The 20387-nt window shown below is 59.8% G+C and overlaps 1 protein-coding gene across 3 annotated transcripts; it reads left to right on the plus strand.

The window, feature by feature from the left end:
* Positions 1 to 12: 12 nt before the first annotated feature.
* On the plus strand, positions 13 to 19543 carry NACC1 (nucleus accumbens associated 1). 3 transcript variants are annotated; one of them, XM_042978319.1, is made up of 8 exons: positions 13 to 108; positions 889 to 1022; positions 13899 to 14882; positions 14977 to 15150; positions 15737 to 15842; positions 15941 to 16038; positions 16610 to 16865; positions 19358 to 19543. In XM_042978319.1, the coding sequence occupies exons 3-8, from the start codon at positions 13907 to 13909 to the stop codon at positions 19452 to 19454; spliced, it is 1707 nt and encodes a 568-aa protein (XP_042834253.1). In that variant the 5' UTR covers positions 13 to 108; positions 889 to 1022; positions 13899 to 13906; the 3' UTR covers positions 19455 to 19543. The 3 variants fall into 3 exon arrangements, with proteins under 3 accessions (XP_042834253.1, XP_042834255.1, XP_042834254.1); XM_042978321.1 differs by lacking the exon at positions 19358 to 19543 and having other exon boundaries at positions 16610 to 16869; XM_042978320.1 differs by lacking the exons at positions 13 to 108; positions 889 to 1022 and adding an exon at positions 1278 to 1344.
* Positions 19544 to 20387: the final 844 nt, after the last annotated feature.

A 20387-nucleotide genomic window follows, 5' to 3' on the forward strand; every position in this document is an offset into this window, starting at 1 on the left:
ATCAAAATGTACGGCGGAAAGCTCGGAAAGTGTAGTGTGGATAGCCTTAATCACGTCGGCTCCCCTGGGAAGGGACGCATCACTCGCCCCATTTCACGGATGAGGAAGGTGAGGCTCAGAAAAGGGGCGGTAAGCGGAGAAATTCAACATCTACTGATCGGCTTCTGTGCACTGAGTGCTGTAAGCACATTATTTCAGGGCACTCTGCAGGAATAATTAAGGCTCTGAAATCAGATTTACTGAGTTTGAATCCCAGTCCTATCACATGGTCTTGGCAAGTTACTTAAACTCTCTGGGCTTCACTTTCCTTACCTGCTAAATAGGAATGCTAACTTCCAATATAGAGCAAAAATTAAGGGACAGAATGCCTGGAAAGTGTGCAAAGCATCCCCTCTTACGTAGTAAGTTCTCAGGAGGTTCTAACTGTGTAGGACGGGAGGGGAGCATAGTTGCCTGCACTGCCTGGATTCCAGTCCCAGCTAGCCTTGCTACTTGTTCTTGTCTCCATCTATGCTTAAGTTTGCCCATTTGCAAAATGGACATAACTTTTTAACGTTCGTTATTGTGTTGTGGTGAGTTTTAAACGACTTAGTGCAGGTTAAATGCTTAGAACAGAATCAGGTGTGGCATAACCATGAAAGCATTAATTTCATCGTCGATTCTTGATTCTGGGTTTGAATCCTGGCACCCTCCATCACGTACTTGCTGGTAATCTTCAGCAGGTATTTTTCATTTCTGTGTGCCTCTCTTTCTATGAAGGGTGTATAAGTGTGTAGTCATTTCTACTTAAAAATGTTACTGTGGCGTTTAAACGAGATAATGCCCATTAAGTGCCTAAAACAGTGCCAGGCACAATAAATAGAAGTCATTGTTGTTTTCGTTTTACAGGAAACGAATGATCGAAAAGGCGAAGAGACTTGTCCAAGGTCGCGGAACTAGGAAGTGGCAGGGTCGGGAGTCGAATTCTCCGGCAGATCAAGGAACAGGCGGGGGACCCTGAGGGGCGAAGGGAGAAAACCGAGGTGAGAAGGGGCGCGCTCGGCGCTCAGCTGGCCTCGTCTCGGGGGCGGGGCCGGAGGCGGGCAGGGGGCGGGGCCGCGGCCGCTCCTCCCCGGCCGGGTTGCGGCGGCGGCGCGGCTTGCGCTCGCTCGGCGCTCGGCTGGGGCGGCCTGGCCCACAATGAATGGCCGCCGCGGCTGCCGCTGCTGCTGAGGCGGAGGCCGCGGAGGCCGCGGAGGCGGAGGCCGAGGCCCCGGCGCAGGGGGGCGCGCCCCGGGCCCAGGCCCGGCCCCAGCCGCCGCTGCGGAGCCCGCTGGGAGCCCCCGGAGCGCGGCCACGGCGCAGGTGAGGCGGCCCGCCCCAGGCCCGGTTCCGGCCTCCTCTCTCCGGGGCGGCCCGAGGGCATCCGAGGGCCGGCTGAGGGCTGAGCGGGGAGGGCCGGGGGGGCCTCCTCCGACAGAAAAGGAACCGGGTCCGCAGCCTGCACTCTGCCCGGGCCGGCGAGTGCGGAGAGGCCCGGCCCTCACGAGCGGCCTTGAGTGTCCAGTCCCGGGCTGGGCCGTGGGGCTTGGGGGTGGCGGGATCGGGCCCAGACCAACCCCCCCCCCCCCTTCACTCTCGGCGACTGGGGGCTCGGAGCTGGGCCCGGGCAGGTGTCGGAGGCCCGGGAAGTTGGAAGGCCAGAGGAAGAAAAGTGAGGAGGCGTCCGGGGAGGCCGGGGCGGGGGGGGGGGGGGGGAGAGGGGGGAGGAGTCGGGCTTTGGGCCGGCCGAGTGGGGGGAGGAGGGAGAGCGGCGCGGCCGGAGGGAAAGGGCCCAGAGGGGGGGGGGGCGGGGAGGGGCCGACCTGCAGGTAGTGTCCGGGCGCCGGAGGAGGTGGGTGGGTCAGGTTACAGGCCTGGGGGCGGCTGAGGAGAAGCCCAGGAAGTGGGGCAGGGTGGGTGTGGGCGGAGTTAGTTCGGGTGGGGGCGGATAGGAGATCCCAGAGATGTTTGCAGGGGTCATATGAGGTTAGGGCTTGGAGAGATGCGCGGGGCGGGGGGAAGGCCAGATCCGGGGGCCATCAGGTAGGTTGAGGAACTACTGTAGGAGATCGGGAGAAGGGGGGGGGGGGGGACAGCGCCTTTGGGCTCGGCTAGTGGAGACACGGGGCGTCCCGAGAAACTAGTGCGATCCAAAGGTACATGCCACCCCTTCCCCCACCAGGTGTTCGCTCCGGGCCAGACCTGGGCTGTGTCCTCTTTTCCTCGTCCCTCTCGGGCTCTGGGTCCCCGACCTACCCTTGGAGCAAGCCTCTGCTGGCTCTTCCAAAGCGCTGGCCCACCGGGTGGGTGTTTGCGTGGAGAGCTTGGGAAAGTCCGCAACACCTAGCTGGGCATGTTTATCTGCTGGGAGGCCGCCCAGCTGCCCTTACCTGAGTATCCTGGGGTGCTAGATTCTTTCCCCACTTTTTGTGAGCAGAGCCTCGGGGCTCCAGCCCAGGCGATGGGACCTCGCGGCCACCCACCATCTTATACCATGGCCTCCCAGGCACCAGCTCCCCAGGGGTGAAGGACTGGGAGGGGAGCGTATACAGCTCTGTTCATCGTGTCTTGGAGGCTCGTGATGACACCAAGTCTGGTGTCTCCACCCTGGCCCAGGCCTTTGGGCCTCTTGGCCTGTGAGGTGCCCTCTGGGGGGATGAGCTCGTTGGTTGCCGGCCCACCCCTGGATCCGCTTCCGCCTTCTCCATGATGGGAGGAAGCTCAGGCTTCGGGTGGCTTGCTCCAGGCCACACAGCTAGACAGTGGCAGATTGGGACTGACGGGCCCTCGGCTCAAACCCACAGTCTCCCCAGCTGGCTTTTGAGGGGCATGGCTGGAGGAGCTCCGCTGTTGGGATTCCCTGGCGGGGCTTCTGTGCCCGGGCGTTTCCTCTTGGCCCTCCCAAGGAATGGATCCGTGCCCTTGCGGACAGAGTTTTCCTGGCGTTCCAGGGGCGGGAAGAGTGGAAGCGTCTTTCTCAGGGGCCTGGTCACACCTCATCCCCCGACTCCCTTCTGGGAGCCCAGAGGTCACGGAACTGTGGGCTGGCTCGGGGAGGCGGTTTCGAGGACGAAGCCTGGCTCCAGAGCTGCATCGTGCTCTGCTTGCCTGGTTTGTCTTTTTCCCCCTCTTTGGTTCCCGGTCAGACGTCCACAGCGTTCGTTGCTCTCCCTGGGCTAATTGTTACCAGTGTGTTCTGGGATCTTCCACACCTGAGGCAAGAGCCACAAACTGCTGGGTCGAGTGGTTATCAGCTGGGCCTGGGCTTAATGATGGGCTGTCACCCTCCTTCCCTGCCTTCCCCCAGTCGGCCTGTAGTTCCTCGAACCCATCCCACCTGGGCCCTGCCCTCCTCTCCCTGGCTAGCCTCCTGGTTCTGGGAGCGGGAGGAGCTGGGCCAGCAGCCCCACTTAAAGGTGCCTTTTCCCTGTCTGGTTGGGCCGAGGCTGGCTGCTGTGGCACAGACTGGGGCTCAGGGCTGGGTACTGAGGCCGGGGGTGGCTACCTCTGGTCACATGGCTGGAATGGGGCCAGCGACTGGTGGGGGCTGGCCGTGGTGTGTGGATGGCAGAGGAGGGCAGTGGCTCTGAGCTGCCTCTGGAGTTAGAGGAGAAGGTGCTCAAAGGCTGCTTTGCTGTGCGGACTTCGGGGCACACAGACCTGGGGTGCCAGAGGAGGCCAAAATAGCAAGTACAGCAAGTAAGGGGACCCTTGGGACAGTTTTATTTCACTAGGGTGTCGACTGCCTGCTAGGGGTGGGGGTGGGGGAACAGCCTTGAATAACAGATCCGGTGGGGGGGGGGGTGGGGGGACAGTGGAGAATTTCAAATTGGGTGGTCAGGCACGGCTTGTGGGAGAGCTGAGCCCTGAATAAGAAGAAATCGGCCTGGTGAGGGAAGCTGGGGCAGGGGAGGAGCGAATGTTCTGGGCAGAGGGGACAGCACATTGAAAGCCTTTATTGAGCATGTGCCAGCCTCCTGCTAAGTACTCTAAATATCTTGTCCTCGTGAGGGAAGGAGTGAGGGGGGTGACCCCAGTGTGGAAATGAAGACCCTTAGTGCCATTTACAGAAAGGCACCCGGGTCGCAGGGTCTCCTGGATCTCCCCGCTGCCCCCAGATGAAAGTCCAGACCCCTTGGCCTGCCTCCAGGCCTTTTAAAGTCTGGCCAGCCAGTGGGGAGCCCCAGCGAGCAAGGCTGTGAGGACAGCTGAGTTTTTGTCAGTCTTGCAGGATCTGTCGTTGGGGTCAGCCTGCAGGCGCGGGTTTGAAGAGGGTTGGGGGTGGGTCCGGCCAGGTTGACTCGGAGTTCATCAGTGTCCGTGCCAGAGCAGGTTGGTGGAGAAGGGAGCCTGTGTTTGAGGCGATGACGAGCCCCCCTGGGCTTGAAGACGAGGCGGCGCTGCTTGAACAGCCTGTGCTCCCTCTTGGGGTCCTCCCGGCTCCTCATCACCCCGATCCCTTTCCTCCTTCCCCAGGCCCTCGGCGCGCGTTGTGCCTAGCAGGGGTGTGCGGGGGAGGCCCGTCTCCCTGCCTCTGCTCTCTGGGTCCCCCCTGGAGAGCCCTCTGAGCTGCGGCTTGCAGCTGCAGTGAAGCGAATCCGGTCTGGTGGCTGGCTGTTAGAGGCTGTGCCCAGTGCCTGCCTGTGGTCATCGTCCCATCTCTCCTGTGCTGCCTCCTTTGGTGAAGGTCTCAGCATCCTTCGAGACCCGAGGGCCCCCTGTGAGGACTGTGGCTCTTTTCTGAATTAGGCGGAGGGTGGCTGAAGGTGAGCAACCACGGTCTCGTGGAGAGTCGGATTCCCTCAGCGCCATCCTCCTCAGCCACGAGACCCTGGGCGAAGGTTGCGACCTCGGGCACCTCCTGTGTCCCCCTCTGATGAGTGGGGACAAGCAGGCATGTCTGTGCGCCAGTGGTTCTCAATGAGGAATGATTCCGCCTCCTCTTAAGGGGTGTCTGGGAAATGTCTGGAGACAGGTTTGGTGGTCACAGCTGGGGCTGGTACTGGCCTCTAGTGAGCGTAGAGGTCCGGGATGCTGCTCAACATCGTACGTAATGTATAGGGTGGTGCGTCCATCCCCCCCGCCAAAGAGTGATCTGGTCCCAGTGGCCACAAGGTCGGGGCATCCTCGCTGTGTTGTTACCATGAGGAGCACAGAGATTGGTGTCTGGGGTGTTTGATGATGCTGGGAAGGCACTGGGGCAGGGAGGGAGCCCTCAGCAAGTACTGCTCGATTAATCGTGAAATGGCATAAGGTTCTGGGGGTGTAGGATGTGGCCGCTGCTGTCAGAGACCTTACAGCCCTGCGAGGGGCTTAGGGGGAGGAACAGAGGGGACGTGGCTAATAACAGCTGGTGTTACCGGGTCCCGGACTCAGGGTAAGCAGCAGTCTGCCTGCATTGCTTGCTGGTTCAGTCCTTGAAATGGCCGCGGGAGGTGGCTGCTGCTGTTAGCCCCTTTTCGAGTTGGGCAGACTGATGTCAGGCTGTCAGCGCCGCTACAGGGAGATGTTTTCTGGCGGTGTAGAGGAAAGGAAGCACAATTCTAAGCAGGAAGCTTTGCGCTTTGTGTAAAATAACAAGATTCGTATTCGTAAGCCCTGCCAAGGTCCTGCGTCGCCTTCCAAGCCCGTTTCGACAGGCCCCTTCCCAGGAACCACCTGCCCTCCAGCCCTCCAGGCCTCCTGCCTTAGCCACACCAGCGTCACCTCAGGGCCTTAGCATGTGACACTCCCTCCACGACCCTTTGTGTGCCTGCCACCACCTCCTCCTTCAAGTTTGAAGGCACACAGGGATTAGGGTGTAACTCCGAAAGGTGGGCTTGGGGTGGGGGGTAGGGCTGCTGCTGTGGGCGGAGGAAGGGAGAGTGGGAGGAGAGAGGGAGACCCTGGGGCCAGCGTGGGACTGGACTGCTCATTTCCCAGAGGTGGCAGCGGGGAAGGGGAGGGAGTAGCTGGGGGAGGCTGGGCAAAGGAGAGGGCCTCCCGTAGGGGAGGCAGGAACGGCGCGCAGCCTGGCCCTCAGAGGGCACCCGAGATCCCATTTGTGGAGAAGACATACCCAGTGAAGATAAAGAGCCCCAGCTCTGGCCTCTCTGAGCCCCAGTTTTCCCATCCGTGGGATGGGTCTAGTCACGGTGGCCTGCGTGCCTCGGGGAGCGATGGGACCACGTGGGGGACGAGCTTGGCATGGGCCAGCCGTGGCGAGGAAGCCTCAGCCACTGTTACCTCCGATTCTGGGACAGGAGCCAGAGGGCCTGGGCGCAATTCTGGGCCTTGCTCTCTACGCCCGGAAAATGGCGGGAAGAGTTGTTTCTTCCTCAGAAACCAGAGAAGTGTAACAGAGCCCTTGCCCTGTGCAGGTGCACAGTAGGGGCAATGTAAATGCTACTTGCCAGCTAATGCCCTGTCACAATCCTGTCACCCACTGTGGATATCGTGGCCACTTTTTTGGGGGGGGGGGATGTGCACCTACTTTAAAAATGCCAACAGTAGGGGGGGTGCCTCGCTGGCTCAGTCGGAAAAGCCTGCGACTCTTCATCTTGGGGTTGTGAGTTCAAGCCCCATGTTGGGTGTAGGGATTACTAAAAAAATAATAATAAAGTCCTTTTTTTTTTTTTTTTTTTAAATGCCAGCAGTAGAGATCTGTACAGTCAGGTAACACTTTGTTCTTCATTAGCAAATGTTTGCCTCAGCTGCTTTGCAGTTGGCGCCTACTGAGGGTCAGAATGGCTCTGGGCCAGGAAGGCTGCTCTGGCAGCCTGGGGGTATATCCCCTCCCCCCACCTTACTCTGACCTCCTGCTGAGCCGCTTGAAGTCCTGTGGGGCTTTCCAAGGGCCTCTGGTCCTTTCACTTGGGGCTGGTGGTTTCCCTGAACTGGCTTGCACTACATCGGGCAGCTCACAGCTTCCCTGGAAAGTCAGCCGGAAAGACGGACGGTCCGTCCCTGGTGATGGCGCACATCTGTACCCCTAGCTTCCCTTTCCAAATCCCTGCCAGTTTCCACTCCCAGGAATCGCCCTGCCCCCCAAGCGCTTGCAGTTCAAGCCTGCCGCACCCCCGGCATGATCAGGCAGTAGTTGAACAGTTGGTGGGAATCCGAAATGCGGTGACACTGAGCTCAGAGCGGGACCCTGACTGCAGGCCACCCGCCTGGTGCGGCTGCCCGAGGGGGGCACCGGTCTGCGCGGCACCCTCTACACTGGCCCTGGGGGCTCCCACCCTGTTTGGGTCACATTCGTGTGGAACAAAAAGGGGAGTTAGGTTGGAAGTAACGGAAATAATTTTTCATTCCACAAACAACTATTGAGCACCCACTGTGTACCTGTCTGGTCCTAGGGGGCAGCGAGCACTGCAGTATAAACCGGATAGGCAGGCACCTTGCCCTGGTGGAACTGACACAAAGCCAAGGCCGCATCTAGCTAGCTAGATGGTAGGAAGCACCAAGGAGGAAAAATCAAGCAGGAGAAGCGAAGGAATTGGGGTTGGGAGAGGTTCTGTCTTTGGGAGTTTGAGATAAGTGACTGGGCAGGTGTGATGAGCTGTGGCCATCTCGGGGACAGCATTCTAGGAAGTCCCAAGAGCAGGTGGTGAGAACAGGTTTTGAAAGAGTTTGGGGGTCAGATCAGGGTGTTGGCCTGAGCAAGGAAGGCTGGAGCTGGTGAGAGCTTTGGCCGGTGGACTTGGGGGTGTGGGGAGGGGTTTGGCCGCAGGCACGTCGAGTTAGTATTTGGGACATATACACGTCTGGCACCCATAGGAAGCCCAGGACAGGGGCTCCACGGGGGAGTTGTAGGCGAGAGGGTGCTACCTCAAGCCTGTCTTGAGCCAGCTTGCCCTAACAACATGCCGGAGACGGGGTGGCCGAAACAACAGACATGGCTCCCACTTCTGGAGCCTGGAAGTTCAAGACCAGATGTGCCCACACGGCCTTGGTGTGTGTCCTTACAGAGAGAGAAATCTCTCCCTTCTCCAAGACTCACTGGTCCTAGCAGATCAGGGCCCCCACTCTCAGGCCCTTGTTGAATCTTAATTACCTCCTAAAGACTGTATCTCCAAATACAGACGTGTTGGGGGGCAAGAGTTCAACCCATGAATTGGGGCGAGGAGGCACAGTTGGGTCCAGAGCAGAGCCCTCGGTCTGGGTTCAATCCCTGGGAAGAGAGAAACTAACCAAGGATTGGGCCCAGCACCAGCCTTCATTTACCTTCACTTTCTGGAAGGACTGTGCCTGCTTCTCTCTCAGGACTCTGCATGGTCTCCCTGTACGTTGAGGGCTATGCTCCCATTCCACCACTGCCTCGTCATATCTGCCCCCCCACCCCCCGTCCCCGCTCCAGTATGTCAGCTGTAATGTTAGAGGCCCACACATGCGGCACGTTGATCTGTGGAACTTGGATGTAAGACCACGTTCCCTGTTGGACCATGAGCCCTGGAGGCAGGCCTTGTCTCGCTCATGGCCTGCCCCGGGCTCCCAGGCACTTCACGCCCCAGGCAGGCGCTGGGCAAATATTTGTTGAGTGACTTGGGAGGTCATGGAAACGGAGTGCTGGGCCCTTGCATCTCACTGGGAGACCTGCTCGTGTTTGGGGCCACGACACTAGCGATGCTGGGAGGGTCCCTTTGGCCCTGCATAGGGCTGGGAGCCGCCCCTTCCTTCGAGGGGAGTCTGGGGACCCCAGAAGATGGGCAGGCTAATATGCCACATTGTGAGGTCTTCTGCCCTTAAGGAGTCTCTAGTCGAGTGGGATTTAGTTTTCTCAGAGGTAAGCGTTAGGGCGCTGCGTGTGGGAGCCGGGGAGAGTGTGCAGAAGAAGGGCATCTTCTCCAGTCTGGAGAATTCTCAGAGCCAGGGGGTAACAGTGGGAGAGGAAGATGTGGGCAGTGGGAGGAAAAGGGTTCTCCTGGCAGGGTGCACAGCTGGGACAGACGCCTGGGGCGGGTGGGAGAGCCATGCAGTGTGCTTGGCGGGGACAGGACTGCTGGATGGTTTAGAAACCCCCGACTCGACTCCATCACCACTGCCTAGGCAGCAGGTACTATAGACCTGTTTTCTGGGAGCCCGTCGTGCTCCACGGTCCCTCCCCTCACAGGGCTAGTGTGGCTGAGGGGCTTCAGGGAGAGCCAGGACAGCCGTTCTTTCTGAGTCCAAAGGACTGGATTGGGGCATTTGCCCAGGGAGGGAAGGAGGGGAGCCTGGGGGTGACCTGTCCTATGCTTCTAAAACCAGCCAAGCCCTCGCCTTTCGCTGCCCTTGCAGGGACAGCAAGGCCACCCGGGGTCTCTGCATCTCAAGCCCTGCCACCCCCCTCCCCTGCACCGTGGAGGGGGTTCCTGGCATTGACTGGTTGAGCCGTTGGCACTAATTGCCTCCCCCCGCCCAATGGTTAAGGCGTCAAAGCCCTGGGTGCTGGGCTGTGAGGCTGGGGTTCACAAGGCCTGGGGGACCCCAGCCTGAGTGTCAGGTTGGTTCTCGCCTTTGGGAGCGCCTCCCTGTGTGTGTTCCCGCTGTCACCCCAGGGACCTCAGCACTCTCGTTGCTGAGCTTTCCCCGAGCTGAGCTGAGCTGCCATCCGGTGCCGGTTCCCGGTGAGGGGGCAGGGCCGCGCTTCAGCCCTCACCTATGAAGCGGGCGGTCCTTGTGCCCTTAGCAGCAACTGGCACACCAGCACAGTTAGGAGAACCCCCCAGAACTTCTCCTGCAGCCCTGGGATGCAGCACCTCCCCCGGCAGCTGCCACGTCCCAGACTGGAGCCATTTACTCTCGCCTTGGTGCTCCCCCCTCCTAGCCGCTCACTCCTGAGTCTGACCATCCTCTGTCTGTGGCTGCCCCACTGCCCCCTGCCCCACCACTGGCCCAGCCCTCAGCGTCTCCCCTGTTTTTGTTGGGCCTGTGTCTCCCTTGCTCCCTTCCCCTCACCAGACCAGGGCCCCCCGTCCCACCCCTTTCCCGGCAGCCCTGTTGCCCCTGCACTCGCCTCAAGCCGCCGCTGGCCTCCTGGGGGTCTTCTGACTGCACCTCACTCCTTCCTGCCCGAGACTTGGTGGCCCTCTGTCCCCCTGTCTTCACCTCACCCCCAGAGTCAGCCCAGCCCCTCTGACACACTCACCCCAGCGGTAAATGTGTCCCTCCCGGTGTCTTCCCGCTAGACAACTGCACGTGGAAATAGCCAGTCTCCTTTAGGGCTGTGTCCCTCGCGCCTTGCGGTTTGTCAGGGTGGGTTGGATGAGTGAGTCTCCATTTTGCAGATGAACAAACCAAGGCACAGAGGGGAGGGTCTGGGGTTGGACTCCACTGCAGGCCTCTCCTGCCTTGGTCCTTCCCCTTACCGTGAGAGCCTTCCCAACTGGGGGTCTAGTGATCCTGTTGAGGGAGCTAGCCTCACCCTTGACCCCCTTGGCTCTGGTCACTCGGGCCCCAGTACCTGGGGTAGCTTCGTTTTGGCAGCCTTGGGAATCGGGTTGGGGGTGCCAGGCCCCTGGAGCGGGCTCTCTGGGCTGCGTCCTTTGCCTCCACTTGGTGCCTCAGTTTCTCTTATCCACACACAGAGGGCCAGCTCCTAGCCCGTGTGGTATTGAGTTTGAACTCCTGAAGGAAGGTGCTGCCTTCTGGCGGTGGAGTCCCTGTCCCTGTCTCCCCCCGGGATTGCCTTAAATTGTTTTTCCTGGGGGTGACAGTGATTTTGATGAGGACAAGGAAGCAGAGGGCATAGCTAAGGGAAATCACAAGTGTCAGTGCCCACAGAGACCCTGATTTGAATCTTGTCCCTACTGTTTACTCAGCAATGACCTTGAGACTGTTTGTACCATCCCCCCGTGGCCTCAGTTTTCCCGTCTGAAAATTGGGAGTATGAAATCAGCCCCGTGGGTTTGCTAAGAGGATTCAGAGAACTCCTGTAGGTCACCAACACCAACTGTCAGCTCTCTGGTGGCCCGGGTGCCGGGGGGGGCAGGGCCTGCCAGTGTCTCCCTCAGGGTCCACCACAGGTAGCAGCTTGCACAATCGGGTTGGCCTTAACCAACATCTGTTTCCAAATGGAGAAGCAGAGATTTGGAGTTCCTGCCTTCAGGAACAAGTTGGTCCTAGAGCCAGGACTTACCCATGGGCGCATGGCTGCTTCTGTTGTCCTCTTGGTACCTGGTGTTACCACAGTTCCACTGTGTCCCAGGGTTCAGCCCGTGGAAGCAGCTCAGAATGGACTTGCTAGTGAATGAAAAATGTGAAAGAAGCAGGCGAGCTAATCTGAGAATGAGGGGAAACAGCTGGGGGCTCTAGTTGGTACCTGCCCCAGGGCCTTTGCACACCGACTTTCTTCCTTCTCACCAGCTGGACTCTTCTCATACTCACCCAGCCCATTCAGGACCACTCTCTTCTATATTCCATAGAATTGCAGGGGACTCACTTTTACCATGGGTACAGTTATAAAGCCGCCTTGTCCTTCAGTGCCCTTTTATGAGTGCCCTTAGAGTACTGGACATACCCATCCCACCCCACCAGTTCTGGGTTGGAATGTGCTGGCATGTGCACTGATGGAATCGGCTGTGATGCAGAAGTTCCCATTTGAGAGGTGCCTGGGCCTCCCTGAGAAGGGCCACAGTTTCTTAAATTGGCATTTCTATCCCCCTCTAGCACTTTGGGGTTAATTTTCACAAGTTAGACATGTATGATACGATTTCACACATTTTACGTCTTTTAAAATATTACCTATTTTTGTAAGTAGGTGTAATACGATCACCAGGTTCAAAATTCAAGACTCAGGAGTGTTCGTGGCAAGTTTCTCATGTCTTCTGCCCAGAAGAAACCGGTCCTGTGGATTCTTATTTCTTTATTTGAGCTTTATTGAGATACCCATACCATGAAGTTCATTTAAAGTGTACAACTCCATGGTTTTCACTACAGGTGACCCTTGAACAACGAGTTGAGATGGGGGGGGGGGATGTGCAGAGTCGAAAGCCCATGCATAATCTTTGACTCCCCAAAAACTTAACAGCCTACTGTTGGCCGGAAGCCTTACCGATAATGAAAACAGTCCATTAACACATACTTTGTATAAGTAGTCTATACTATGTTCTTTCTTTTTTTTTTTTTTAAGCGTTCACTTTATTTTTGAGAGAGAGACAGAGAGAGGGAGACACAGAATCCAAAGCAGGCTCCAGGCTCTGAGCTGTCAGCACAGAACCAGATGCGGGGGCTCAAACCCATGAACGGGAGATCATGACCTGAGCTGAAGTTGGACGCTTAACTGGCTAAGCCACCTAGGCGCCCCTACTGTGTTCTTACGATAAAGTAAGCTAGAGAAAAAAAAAATGTTAACTAAGAAAATCATCAGGAAGGGGCACCTGGCTGGCTCTGTCAGAGGAGCATGCGACTCTTGATCTCTGGGTCATGAGTCTGAGCCCCACTACTTGGGCGTAGTGATTACTTAAAAGAAAATAAAATCATAAGGCAGGGAAAATAACATTTATGGTACTGAGCCGTGTTGAAGAAATTCTGTGTATAAGTGGACCCACACAGTTCAGACCTATGTTATTCAAAGATCACAATTGCTTATTCAGAGTTGTGCACACATCCCCACAATTTTAGACCATTTTACATTATGGCAAGAAGAAACACTGCATTCTTCTGCTCACCAACCCCCCCACCTTGCCAGCTCTGAATTTGCCTGTTTTGGAGATTCTGTATACATGGGATCATGTAAGAGTGCCTGGCTGGCTCAGTCAGCAGAGCCCGTGACTCTTGATCTCAATTTTGTGGATTCGAGCCCCACGTTGGGTGTAGAGATTACTTCTGATCTTTTAGCTAAATAAGTAAATGAAAGAACCCATCCATACATAAAATCATATAATACACAGGTCTTTTGTCTGCCTTGCATTCAGCGTAATGTTTTCAAGGTTCACCCATATCATAGCCTGTATCCATGTTTGTTCCTTTATATGGCTGAATAATATTCCGTTGTATGACTGGACCATGTTTTATGTATCCACTCATCAGTTGACGGACATTTGGGTTTCCACCTCTTTGGCGGTTGTGAACGGTGCACAGGACTTTCTGTGGATCTAGGTGTTTGTTTCTCTTGGGTATAATTCTAAGGAATGGAATTGCTGGGTCATATGGTAACTCCGTGTTTAATCATTTGAGGAGCTGCCAGACTTTTTCCATAGCAACTGCACCATTTTGCATCCCCACCAGCAGCGTAGGAGGATTCCGATCTCATCCTTGCCAACACTTGTCTGTCTTTTTTATCCCATCCAGCCCCGTTGGTATGAAATGGTGTTTCACTGTGGTTTGGGCTCGCGTAGTTACCCTGACGACTAGTGATGTTCTCGCGCGCTTTCGGGGTTTCTTGAGTAGGTTATTCATTCATTCATCAAACGGTGATTGGGGGTCACGTGCTCAGCCCCGTGGACGCAGTGTGAAAAATCAGACAGCCCTGGCCTCTTGGTGTTTTGACGCCAGTGCCCTTCGCTAGGGGTTGCCCTATCTGTGCGTGTCGTGCTGGTGATGCTTAAGGCTCACAGACGCTCACCGTGTTCGCTCATTTCAAATTCAGGCACATACGTGTAAGTGTGCATTTGCCCTCCTGTCTGCAAGGGACGGCCAGCACGCCCCCCCACCCCCCCACCCGGGGCCTGTGGCTGACATAACTGATCTGACAGTCTGTCATGGAGGCAAGTCTGTGCCGGGACTGAAGGCGTGGGTGGCTCCCGGTGATTCTCACAACCGCGGCCGAGTCCACCCTGTGGATGCTGCTCCCACGTGCCTCCCTGCAGCAGGTGAGGTTCACGAGAGGAGGAGAGGAGGGCTGAGTCTGCTGCCTGACCCCGTCCCTCCGTCTGTCTCTCCCTGTCCCCCCCCCCCCCCGCCCCGCCCCCGCACAGCTGCCGCCATGGCCCAGACCCTGCAGATGGAGATCCCGAACTTCGGCAACAGCATTCTGGAGTGTCTGAACGAGCAGCGGCTGCAGGGCCTGTACTGTGACGTGTCCGTGGTGGTCAAGGGCCACGCCTTTAAGGCCCACCGGGCCGTGCTGGCCGCCAGCAGCTCCTACTTCCGGGACCTGTTCAACAGCAGCCGGAGCGCGGTGGTGGAGCTGCCGGCTGCCGTGCAGCCCCAGTCCTTCCAGCGGATCCTCAGCTTCTGCTACACAGGCCGGCTGAGCATGAACGTGGGGGACCAGTTCCTGCTCATGTACACGGCCGGCTTCCTGCAGATCCAGGAGATCATGGAGAAGGGCACCGAGTTCTTCCTCAAGGTGAGCTCCCCCAGCTGCGACTCCCAGGGCCTGCACGCCGAGGAGGCCCCATCGTCCGAGCCCCAGAGCCCCGTGGCCCAGACGTCCAGCTGGCCGGCCTGTGGCACCCCGCTGCCCCTCGTGTCCCGCGTCAAGACGGAGCAGCAGGAGTCGGACTCCGTGCAGTGCACACCCGTGGCCAAGCGGCTGTGGGACAGCGGCGGCAGTGGCGGTGGCAACGGCAGCCGCAAGATGGCCAAGTTCTCCACGCCAGACCTGGCTGCCAACCGGCCGCCCCAGCAGGCCCCGGTGGTGGCGGCGGCACAGCCCGCCGGGGTGGCCGTGGCGGCGGCGGCGGCGGCGGCGGGGGCCGGCACCGGGCAACCGGCTGGGGGGGCGGCGGCCGCGGCGGCGGCGGCCGCGGCGGCGGCAGGGGGCGTGGTGAGCGGGCCCAGCACGTCAGAGCGGACCAGCCCAGGCACCTCGAGTGCCTATACCAGCGACAGCCCCGGCTCCTACCACAACGAGGAGGATGAGGAGGAGGATGCCGGCGAGGAGGGCACGGACGAGCAGTACCGGCAGATCTGCAACATGTACACCATGTACAGCATGATGAACGTCGGCCAGACAGGTGAGGTGCCTGCCCTGCCCTCCCGCTCCAGTCCCCGCCCCCAGTCCCCGCCCCCACCCCGTCCCCGACACGTGCTGCTCTCTGCCCCCCGAAGCCGAGAAGGTGGAGGCCCTCCCTGAGCAGGTGGCCCCCGAGTCTCGGAATCGCATCCGGGTGCGGCAAGACCTGGCGTCTCTCCCGGCCGAGCTCATCAACCAGATCGGCAACCGCTGCCACCCCAAGCTCTACGACGAGGGGGACCCCTCCGAGAAGCTGGAGCTGGTGACAGGTGGGCCAGCGTCACTTCCTCCCCAGAACCCCCCTTTCCTCGCCCACGTCCGCCCTCTGAGCCAGCGCCCCTGGCCCGCTGTTTAGGAGCCACACTTGGGATCTGACTCCAGCCCCGCCGCCACCGCTGGCCGTGTCTTGGGGCAGCTGACACCCCTTGGTGTTGATTCGTCCCAAAGGCCGGCCTCCAGGCTTCTGCCCCAGAGGCTGGTATAATCGTGGGTCGGCACTGTTGGCCACGCGGGTGGATGAGCGGCTTCTTAGGGTGGTTTGGGGGTTACCTGATACGGTGGCTAAGCATCTCGGCTCTTGGAGGCAGGGTGCCTTGGCGTGAGCTTCCACTGCCTGTTCTTTTTGATGCCCAGGTGGTTGTGTGGGCAAAAGCCCCCCGTGTGCAAGCAGGGCCCGGCATGTTCTAGGTGCCCCGCGCACAGCGGCACCACCATCTGTCCTCGCCTGACCGCTGACGAGGCCACGCCGGGGCGAGTTGTCAGGGAGCGTCTTGGCCGGGCCCAGGCCGGGGCCCGGCCAAGTGGGGAACGTGGCAGTTTGGGGCCCCCCGGCCACCCTCCTGCTCCCCACTCCAGGCACCAATGTGTACATCACGAGGGCACAGCTCATGAACTGCCACGTCAGCGCGGGCACGCGGCACAAGGTCCTGCTGCGGCGCCTCCTGGCCTCCTTCTTTGACCGGTGAGGCCCTCGCAGAGCCCGGCTGGAGGGGAGGGGGGCCGCCCCATACCCCCTGCCACGGGCGGCCTGACTCCCCTCCTCCGTGCCCTCCACCCCAGGAACACGCTGGCCAACAGCTGTGGCACCGGCATCCGCTCTTCCTCCAACAACCCCAGCCGCAAACCGCTGGATAGTCGCGTCCTTCACGCTGTCAAGTGTGAGTCTCTGGAGGGGTGGGGCCCAGGGCAGGCAGATGGTCCTCTTCCGCGTTGGCCCTGACAGATGGGTGGGGTTTGGGGTCAAGATTCTGAGGCTCGATCTAGGCCTGTGGGGAAGAAGGCTGTGACTGGATAGAGATTTCCCCGTAGTGAGGGGCGGGGGGCACTGAAGGTCAGCCTGTGTCAGCTGTGGGGGTGGGAGTGCGGGGGGAGGGGTCCTCGGGGAGTCATGGGAGCGGTGCAGCAGCCAGGCCCCAGCCAGCTGTCGGGAGAGAAGTCCGGGTTTTCGTGTGGAATCTCGCAGTTCCTAAATTCTGGCAAATGACCCAGACTTTTCAAGAGCCCCGGGCCGTCCTCTCAAACCCCACACACGGCCGAGCCCAGTCAGGCATGGGGTCGACTGACGTCGTGGCTCGCGAGTTCCTCCGTTCCGCCACCTCTGGGGGGGGTTCGGGGCTGCCCTGGGCGTGTGTTTGGGAAGCAAGGAGCAGCGTGGCCGCGTGGCTGCTGGCAGTGTGAGCGGCCGGGGCCGCACTCTGCCTGAGCCCCGCTCTGTCTGTGCCCTCGCAGACTACTGCCAGAACTTTGCTCCCAACTTCAAGGAGAGTGAGATGAACGCCATCGCAGCCGACATGTGCACCAACGCCCGCCGCGTCGTGCGGAAAAGCTGGATTCCCAAACTCAAGGTGCTCATGGCGGAGGGCGATGCCTACACCACCTTCATCAGCGACACGGGCAAGATCGAGCCGGACATGATGGGCGTGGAGCACAGCTTCGAGACGGCCAGCCACGACGGCGAGGCCGGCCCCTCGGCCGAGGCCCTCCAGTAACTACCACCGGACCCTCCCCGCGGGGCCGTCACACTCCCTCCCCCCCCCCGCCCCCCCCCATCACGCCCACCTACCATCTTGGTCACGAGCTACTGTCTGTCCCTCCCCAGGACCCGCGGGGGGCGCTGCATGCTCCCAGCCCCTCTGCCTCCCCGTCCCACTCTCTGACCCCAATCCGAGCGGGCTGGGAGAGGGCAGCGGCCGGTGCGAGCTCTGCACTGCCTTCCCTAGCACACTCGGGCGCCGTCAGGGGGGCTCCTGCTCCCCCTCTCCTAACCCCTAGCAGTGGTCTCCCCACTCGCCAGGCCAGGCGGGGAGGGGCCGGCCTGGGGGGCTCAGGAAGGCTCCCTCCCCAGGCCCTGGGCTCCTTGCTGCAACCTCTTGGGACTTGCGGGGGCCCCAGGGTTCTCAGGACCCCTCCTGCCACCACCTCCCAGTGCTTCCATGTTTCCAAAAGCGCCTTCCTGTCTCCCTCGTCTGTCCCTGCGCCTGGGGGCTGGGGTAGGCGAGGCTGAGGGGACTGCCCGTTTCACAGCTGAGGAAACTGAGGCTCAGAGAAACTTCACAACTGATCTAAGGTGGTGGGCAGTGGCGGGCCCGGCGCCCCTCTCTCTCCCCACCCTGTGCCCACCTCTGTTGCCCCCACTTTTCCCCTGGGGCCTGAGTGGGGCAGGTCCCGAGTGGGAGGCTCTTGGGGAAAGACTGAGGGTCTCTGCGAATAGAACGACAGGTTTCCTGGGCTCACAGAAGTGTGTGTGTGTGTGTGTGTGTGTGTGTGTGTGTGTGTGTGTGTGTGTGTGTAGAAGTTTTGCTTTTAAACAAATGGATATGCGAGGCAGTAGGGCCAGGGCTAGCAGCCAGGGGAGCAGGCTGGGGGGCTGCTGCCCTCCCCCCCCCACCCCCACATCCCACGCTGCCCCCACCCCCTGTACATACTTTTTAAAGCATTTTTTTAGCTAATGAAATATTGAAGTATAAGATTCCTTTTATTTTTCAAACCAACGGGACTGTCTGATGTCCCCTTCAGTCCCCGGGGGACGCGGCAGGCAGGACGGGGTGGGGGATGGGGGCAGGCTGAATGCGTGCGTGCGTGAGTGTGGAGTGTGGGTGCGCATTTCTGAGGTGGGGACCCGGCCAGGCCTCTGCTCAGGCTCCTGTGGGTCTGACCAGCTCCCCCCTTGCTCCTCTGTTCCCCAGCGGGGCTCCATTTGAAGGGGGGGGGGGCCCTGGCCTTGGCCTCTTGGCTGAGCCCAGCTTCTGGGGACAAGGCAGGGCCCACTTCCATTGTTAGCAGTTTGCAGAATTTTCTCTAACCATTCCTCTTTCTGTCCTCGCCCAGTGCGAGGGGGTTGTGTTTTTTTGAGTTTTACATGTGAACTCTGTGGAGGGTTCTTTTTTTTACTCCCTGTCCCCCCACACTGGGTGTCCTTTACAATTTCACCTTTCCCTCTAGCCCTGTCCCCACTGCCTCTCGCCGCATTCTCCCCAATCTGACCAGCCCACTGCTTCCGGCAGCCTCTCCAGAGGCAGGGGGATTGTGGGAGGTGGGGTGGGGGTCAGCCCCAACCCTTGGAATCTGACTCAGAGGTCTCCCCCACCCCCTCCAGCAGCCCCCACCAGTCTGTGAAGGGGTCCCCTCCTGACATCTTTTTGTGGGGGTGGGGGGGGCGTCTGGTCTGGCTGGGGTCCTGGCATCCCACTTTCCTGGCCTGGCCCCTGCACCTTAGCCCTCAGCCGGCCCAGTGTATGGGGGGAGTCGACGCCCCAGCTAAAGCACAAGCACCTTAGTCGCACCTCCCCCACGCCCTTGTCCTGGCTTTGACATCCCACCCCAGCATCTATCCCAAAGCACAATATCCTGGTCACTTGGCAAGCTGCCGGGCCGGCCGAGGCCAAGGGGCGGGCTGGGGCTCCAGCCAGACCCCACAAGGAAGGAGTCCCCAGGCGCTCCCCTCCTTCCAGGCCTTAGCAGGGGCCAGCTCTCTGGGACTGGGGTCTTCTCCCTCCCCACCCCTTTGTCCTGGACAGGCCCCTGCCCAGCCCCTCCCTGCCTTGTCCTCGGGTGGGGCTTGCCCCTGTCCCTCCTCCAAGCCCCTGCAGCACTGGGTTGGGTGGCAGAGCCCCTCGTTTCAGGGACCCCAGGAGGTGCCCCTGGCTCCCGGGACCGTGTTGGGGGGTGGGGGGCTGGGCAGGGGTGCCGGGGAGGAAACTCCTCACCAGGAGAGCCAAAGACAGGGTTGTGCCTTACCCCAGGAGCCACCCCTGCGCCCCTCCCGCCCTGCCCTCCCCACCTCCTGGGCGGCCTGCTGCTTTTCCTTCTCTCCCTCCCCTGCCCTGCCCTGCTCTGAGCTGCATGGTCCCCCCCACCCCGGGCAGCCCAGGGAGGAGCACGAATGGAGAATCACCAACCAACGCAAAAAAAAAAAAAGACTGTGGGCCCCCCCCTCCGCCTCCCCCGGCCGCCCACTCACCCGCCTCTTTCACGCAGGACAGACCGCCCGCCCTGTCCGTGTGAAGTGCCAACGCCCTCCCCGCCCTGGGCCGACCCCCCACTCCCCGGGCCCGTAAGTGAGATTGCACATTAACTACTGTAAGGAGAGGAGCCGCACTGGGAAATGTGAACCATGAGAATATCAGTGACACTGAGGAAAATAAACTAAACGCCTTTGTAACAGCCCTGCCGCATGCTGCTCTCTGGGGGCGCCGGGCCCAGGAAGGGACGGTCGCTGCACACTAGGGCACCGTGTGCTCAGGACAGCCAGTCCAAACATCACACCTCAGAACGCCACTGTGAGGGGGGGTCCCGAGGGGGGCCCTGGGCCAGAGCCCCTGCCACTGGGAAACAGGCTCCAAGCCAAGCGGCCAATAGCTTCCACTTACGGCGGGGTGCCTGGCCTGGCTCAGTCGGTAGAGCGTGGGACTCTGGATCTCAAGGTCCTGAGTTCAAGCCCCACAGTGGGTATGGAGCATACTTAAGTAGCTTCCGCTTAAAACCCCCTTCTGGCTACCCTAGTATATAGACACTGGGATATATATACATCCCCCCCAGGGCAGGGCTGTTCCTACACACGCATGAGCCCTAGGTCCTACATCAGTGTCCTACAGGATCGCCTCCAAGAAGGGCCTCTGTTGAGTTGGCTGCATGACCGAGCCGCTGGCTCCCTCCCCTTCTGTGGTCTGTTTGCCACCCCCAGCCCCAGATACACATCCTGAACACACCCACACCCTTCACGGCATCTGAGCCGTTGGGCCCACGCACGCATCAGAAGGAACACAGAAGTTGAGACGGTAAGTCCCGTTCGGTGGGCATCCTTTAAGGTACCTTGAAGAGCCACAGGTTCTGAGGCTATGAAGCCAAGATGTTCTCTCGAACCAGATGGGAAAGACGCAGATGTGTGCTAAGGTCTCCCCGATTCAGAAATGTCTCTAGTAGTGTAGGAAGGTTATTCGCTGAGGTTAGGGAGCCCATCAAATCAGAAAGTGTTCGCCTTGGGGTGGGAAAGGAAGTTTCATCCCTG

Source organism: Panthera tigris, chromosome A2 (genome assembly GCF_018350195.1).
Source record: "Panthera tigris isolate Pti1 chromosome A2, P.tigris_Pti1_mat1.1, whole genome shotgun sequence".
Lineage (NCBI taxonomy): Eukaryota > Metazoa > Chordata > Mammalia > Carnivora > Felidae > Panthera > Panthera tigris.